Here is a 6,212-nt window from a genome sequence, read left to right on the forward strand (position 1 = left end):
CCCCTTTCTCCCCCTCTCCCCTCTTCAACCACCTCCACCTTCCTGTCCCCCCCCTGTAAACCCCCCCCCCACCGTACCCTCCCCCCCTTACCCCCCCTGTACCTTACCCTCTCCCTCTCCCCCTCCCCCCTTACCACCGTCTGTCCGCCTCCCTCCCTCTCGTACACCAACCCCTCCGTACGCCCTCTCCCCCCAACCAAAAACGTCCTGTACCGTATGCCCTCCCCCCCCACCCCCCGTCCGAAACCCTCCCCTCGTAAACACTCCACCTCCTTCTACCCTCCGCCCCTCCCTCCCCTCCCCCTTACCGCCCCCTTCCTCTCCCCCCCCTCTAAACTCCCTTCCCGTACGCTCTCCTTCCCCTACAATCCTTACCATTCCCTCCCCCCCCTCGTAAAAACCCCCTTTATTCCACCTTAACCACTTCCCTCTCCCCCTCTTACAACCCCTTCCTTACGTTACTGCCCTCCCCCTCGAAACAAATCCCCTACCGTACTGCCCTGCCCTCCCCCGTACAAACCCACCTTCCTGTACCGTACTGCCCCCCCCCCCCGTTCCCAACCCCCTTCCAACCGTACTGCCTCTCCCCCTCGTCCAATCCCCTTCACCCTCCTCCCCTCTTACCCCCCCCTTAAACCCCTCTCCTCCCTCTCCCCCCTCTCAACCCACTCTTACTCCTCCTCCCCTCCCCCTCGTTACAACCACCCTGTACGTACTGCCTCCCCCCCCTTTTACCACCACCCCGTCCTACCCTTTCCCCTTCCCCCCTTTCCCTTACACTCCCTTTCCTTTCCCCCCTTCTCCCCGTACCCCCCTCCCGACCTCCTTCCTTCCTCCCCCTCCCGTACAAACCCCCCTGAAACGTACTGTCCCTCCCCCCTCCCACCCACCTCCTGTACCGACTTTCTGCCCTTCCCCCCCACCCCCCTCCCTCCCTCCCTCCCCCTTTCCCCCTTAACCCCTACCTTTACTCCCCGTACGCCCTCCCCCCTCGTAAATCCCCTTTCCTGAACCGTACTGGCCCTCCCCCTCGACCAAACCCCCTTTCCGTCCCGTACCCCTCTCCCCCTCGTTACAAACCCACCCTTTCTGCCCCGTACCCCCTCCCCCTCCCCCTCCTTCCTGTACCCCCCCTTCCCTCTCCCCCCTCTTCCCCCCCTCCCCTTCCAACCACTTCCTCCCCCTTCTCCCCCCCCCCAAACCTTCTTTACCGTATGCCTCTCCCCTCGTACCACTCACCTCCTGTACCGTACTGTCCTCTCCCCTCAACCCCTCACCTCCTTACCGACTCCTCTCCCCCGTTAACAACCACCTCCGTACCGTACTGCCTCTCCCCCTCCAACCCCCTTACCTTTTTGCCCCTCCCCCTCCCCCCTCTTACAACCCTTCCGTCGAACTGCCCTTCCTCCCCCCTCGTCCCCCTTTCCTACCTGCCTTCTCCCCCTCGTCCCCCTCCCCCCCTCACCCCCTCCTTTTACCCCCTCCCCCTCTTACAACCCCCTCCCCCTTACCTTCTCCCCCCCTTCCCTCCCCCCCCACCTTACCTCCCTCCTTTAACTGCCCTCTCCCCCTCGTAACATCCCTTCCCGGGTTTTCCCTCCCCCTCGTTAACACCCATTCCGTCCCTTCTCCTCCCCTCCCCCAACATCACTTCATGTACCCCTCCCCCTCCTACATTCCCTTAAAAAGCCTTCCCTTTAAAACCCCCCCCCTGTTAAAACCCCCCCTCTTACCACTCCCCCCCTCGTACAAAACCTTTACCTTTCTGCCGTTGCCTCTCCCCCTCTTAACCCACCCTTCCTGCGCCCTCCTCCCCCTCGTTACAACCCACCTTCCTGTCCGACTGCCCTCCCCCCCCTTTAACCCACCTCCTGCCCCCGGCCCCTCCCCCCCAAAAACCCCCTTCCTGTACCTTCCCCTCCCCCCTTAAACCCAACCCCTACCCACCTCCTTCCCTGTCCCCCCCCCCTTTACAACCCCTCCCCCTCCGTACCCCTCCCCCTCGTTCAATCCCGTCCTGTATTCTTACCTCTTTTCCCCCCTCCCCCTGGGAAAAACCCCCCTTCTGTCCCCCTTTTCCCTCTCCCCCTCTTCAAAACCCCCCCTTCCTTATTGTCCTTCCCCCTCTTTACACCACCTTCGTACCGTACTGCCCTCTCCCCCTCTTTCAAACCCCCCCGTCCTTACCCCCTTCCCCTTCCCCCTGTACCGCCCCCCTTTCCCCCGTCTTACTCCCTTCCCCTTCCCCCGTAACCATTCCTCCTGTACCGGCCCCCCCCCCCCCTTAACACCCCCCCCTGTACACCCCCCCTTCCTCCCCCTCCCCCTCTTCACCTACTGTCCCTCCTTCCCCTCTTTACACCCCTTCCGTACGACTGCCCTCCCCCCTCTTCAACCCCCCCTTACGTAAGCTCCTCCTCTCAACCCCCCCTGTACCGTACTCCCTCTCCCCCTTTTAAACAATCACCTATTTTAAAAGCCCTTTCCGGAAACTACCCCCTCCTCCCCCTTCCCAACCCCACCTCCTTCCCGGTATTTCTTGCCCTCCCGAAAACCCTTCTTAACCTTTCCTTTCCCCCCCCTCCCACCCCTTTCCCCCCCCCCCTCCGTACCCCATCCCCCCCGTTACACCACCCCTTCGTACCCCTCTCCCCCCTTAAAAACCCCTTCCTGTACCGTACTGCCCCCCTCCCCCTCGTACAACCAACCGTCCTGTACGTACTCCCTCCCTCCTCGTTAAAAAAAACCCCCCTTTCCCTCCCCCCCTTTCCCCCCCCTTCTTCCCCTCTCCCTCTTTCCCTCCTCTCCCCTTCCCCCAAAACCCCCTTCCTTACTCCCTCCCTCCCCCGTTACAACCCCCTCCTTCCACCCTCTCCCCCTGTACACCCACCTTCCCGTACCGACTCTCTGCCCCCTTTTCCCAACCCCACCCTCCCTTACCCCCACTCTGCCCTCTCCCCCCTCTAAACCCACCCCTGTACCGTATTTCCTTTCTCCCCCGTTACAACCACCTCCTTTTTTTCCCCCCTTTCCCCCCTTCCGTACATCCCCTTCTTACCGTACCCCCTCCCCCTGTAAAATACCCCTCCGTCCCCCTTTTCCCCCAAACCTCCCAAACCCCCTACTGCCCCCCCCCGGTTAAACCCCCTTTCACCACTTCCCCCTCTCCCCCTACCATTTCCCCTTCCGAACTCCCTCCCCCTGTTCAAACTCCCCTTCCCTTTCCGCTTCCCTCCCCTCTTTAAACACCCATTTCCCGTCCCTTCCCCTCTCTCCCTCTTCCCCTCGTAAACCACCCAACCCCTTACCTACGTCCCTTCCCCTCGACCCCCCACCTTCCCTTCTACTCCTCTCCCTCTTACCACCCCTACGGTCCGTCCCCTTTCAACCACCCCTCCCCTTCCACCCCTCTCCTTCCCAACACCCCTTCCTGATACTGCCCCCCCCCTTTCCAATTCCTACCGTTACCCCCCCTCCGTAACAACCTCCCTCTAACCCCTCCCCCTTGAACAAAAACCCTTCGTCCGTACGCCTTCTCCCCTCTACCTCCTTACCTATACCTTACCCCTCTCCCCTCTGTCCCTCCTTTCCTGTACCGTACTGCTCCCCCTCTACCCCCATCTCCCCTTTCCTCTCCCCCTTTCCCTCTAACACCACCTTCCTGTACGTACTCCCTCCCCCGTCAAACTCCCTTTATTTCCCTTACTCCTGCCCTCGCCCCCTTTCACCCAAACCCCCCTGTCCTTGCCCTCCCCCTTTTACCCCCACCTCCTGTACCGTACTGCCTTCCCCTCGTACAACTCCCCTCCTGTCCCGTCTTGCCCTCCCCCTCCCTTTCTTATTGCCCCCTCCTGTACCGTTTCCTCCCCCCCTTCACCCACCTTACCGGGGCCCCTCTCCCCCCAACCCTCCCCTTTTACCGTATGCCCTCTCCCCCTTTAAACCACCTTCCTGTCCCGTCGCACTTCCCCCTGTTCCCCCCCCTTTCCTTTACCTTTCGTCCCCCCCCCCTTTTTCCCAACCCCTTCCTACCTTACTGCCTCCCCCCTCTTCCAAACCCGCCTTGTTCCCTTCCCCCTCAACAACCCTCCTTTGTAAACCTCCCTTCCCCCCCTTACAACCCACCCCTACCCTTTCCCCTTTCCCCCCCCAAAAACCTTCTCCGACTCCTCTCCTCCCCACAAACCCCCACTTCCTTCCTCGTACTCCTTTCTCCCCCTCGTTACAACCCACCTTTCTGTACCGTACTACTCTCTCCCCCTCGTAACCACTCACCTACCTGTACCGTACTGCCCTCTCCCCCTCGTTACAACCCACTTTTCTGTACCGTACTGCCCTCTCTCCCTCGTAACCACTCACCTACCTGTACCGTACTGTCCTCTCCCCCTCGTAACCACTCACCTACCTGTACCGTACTGCCCTCTCCCCATCGTTACAATCCACCTTCCTGTACCGTACTGTCCTCTCCCCCTCGTAACCACTCACCTTCCTGTACCGTACTGCCCTCTCCCCCTCGTTACAACCCACCTTCCTGTACCGTACTGCCCTCTCCCCCTCGTAACCACTTACCTACCTGTACCGTACTGCCCTCTCCCTCTCGTAACCACTCACCGTCCTGTACCGTACTGCCCTCTCCCCCTCGTTACAACCCACCTTCCTGTACCGTACTGCCCTCTCCCCCTCGTAACCACTTACCTACCTGTACCGTACTGCCCTCTCCCTCTCGTAACCACTCACCTTCCTGTACCGTACTGTCCTCTCCCCCTCGTAACCACCCATCTTCCTGTACCGTACTGCCATCTCTCCCTCGTAACAACTCACCTTCCTGTACCGTACTGCCTCTCCCCCTCGTTACAACACCAACCTTCCTGTACCGTACTGCCCTCTCCCCCTCATTAACAACCCAACTTCCTGTACCGTACTGCCCTCTCCCCCTCGTTACAACCCACCTTCCTGTACCGTACTGCCCTCTCCCCCTCGTAACAATCCACCTTCCTGTACCGTACTGCCCTCTCCCCCTCGTTACAACCCACCTTCCTGTACCGTACTGCCCTCTCCCCCTCGTTACAACCCACCTTCCTGTACCGTACTGCCCTCTCCCCCTCGTAACAACTCACCTTCCTGTACCGTACTGCCCTCTCCCCCTCGTAACAACCCACCTTCCTGTACCGTACTGCCCTCTCCCCCTCGTTACAACCCACCTTCCTGTACCGTACTGTCCCTCTCCCCCTCGTTACAACTCACCTACCTGTACCGTACTGTCCTCTCCCCCTCGTTACAAATCACCGTCCTGTATTGTACTGCCCTCTCCCCCTCGTAACAACCCACCTTCCTGTACCGTACTGTCCTCTCCCCCTCGTTACAACCCACCTTCCTGTACCGTACTGTCCTCTCCCCCTCGTTACAACCCATCTTTCTGTACCGTACTGTCCTCTCCCCCTCGTTACAACCCACCTTCCTGTACCGTACTGTCCTCTCCCCCTCGTTACAACCCACCTTTCTGTACCGTACTACTCTCTCCCCCTCGTAACCACTCACCTACCTGTACCGTACTGCCCTCTCCCCCTCGTTACAACCCACCTTCCTGTACCGTACTGCCCTCTCCCCCTCGTAACCACTCACCTTCCTGTACCGTACTGTCCTCTCCCCCTCGTTACAACCCACCTTCCTGTATCGTACTGCCCTCCCCCCCTCGTTACAACCCACCTTCCTGTATCGTACTGCCCTCTCCCCCTCGTTACAACCAACCTTTCCTGTATCGTACTGCCCTCTCCCCCTCGTAATAACTCACCTACCTGTACCGTACTGCCCTCTCCCCCTCGTAACAACTCACCTACCTCTTTCGTTGACGAGAGATCATCATTCCTGCATTAAAAACCTCCGAGTTTTATGTCAATTTTCCGAACCTACAGCATGTTTAATCCTCTTTTCTCCGACGATAGTTGAACATCGGATTCGCCTATAAATTTCACTATCAGCATTCGTACTTGACAAACATTAAAATCATAACTTCCGGCAGACGATATTATTCCAGGAAATTATCCATGGAGGAATAGTTATCAGCATTAAAATTCATGGTCATTGTCATAAACATGGAGAAGCATGAACTGCCGTGCTCCCGTGATCATATTGACGTGATGCCTTTGGTTAGCCCCGCAGTGTCGAGAACTTGTTAACGTAGGGACTATTGGTTCTCAAGTCTTATAGAATTC

General features: G+C 59.0%; 1 protein-coding gene across 1 annotated transcript; it reads left to right on the forward strand.

The window, feature by feature from the left end:
* The first annotated feature begins 3,923 nt into the window (after window positions 1-3,923).
* On the forward strand, window positions 3,924-5,783 carry LOC117338616 (extensin-like). The gene has a single exon (XM_033899973.1). It carries the CDS (start codon window positions 3,924-3,926, stop codon window positions 5,781-5,783), a length of 1,860 nt encoding a protein of 619 aa, XP_033755864.1.
* The last annotated feature ends 429 nt before the right edge of the window (window positions 5,784-6,212 follow it).

The sequence above is a fragment of the Pecten maximus genome, chromosome 11 (genome assembly GCF_902652985.1).
Source record: "Pecten maximus chromosome 11, xPecMax1.1, whole genome shotgun sequence".
NCBI lineage: Eukaryota > Metazoa > Mollusca > Bivalvia > Pectinida > Pectinidae > Pecten > Pecten maximus.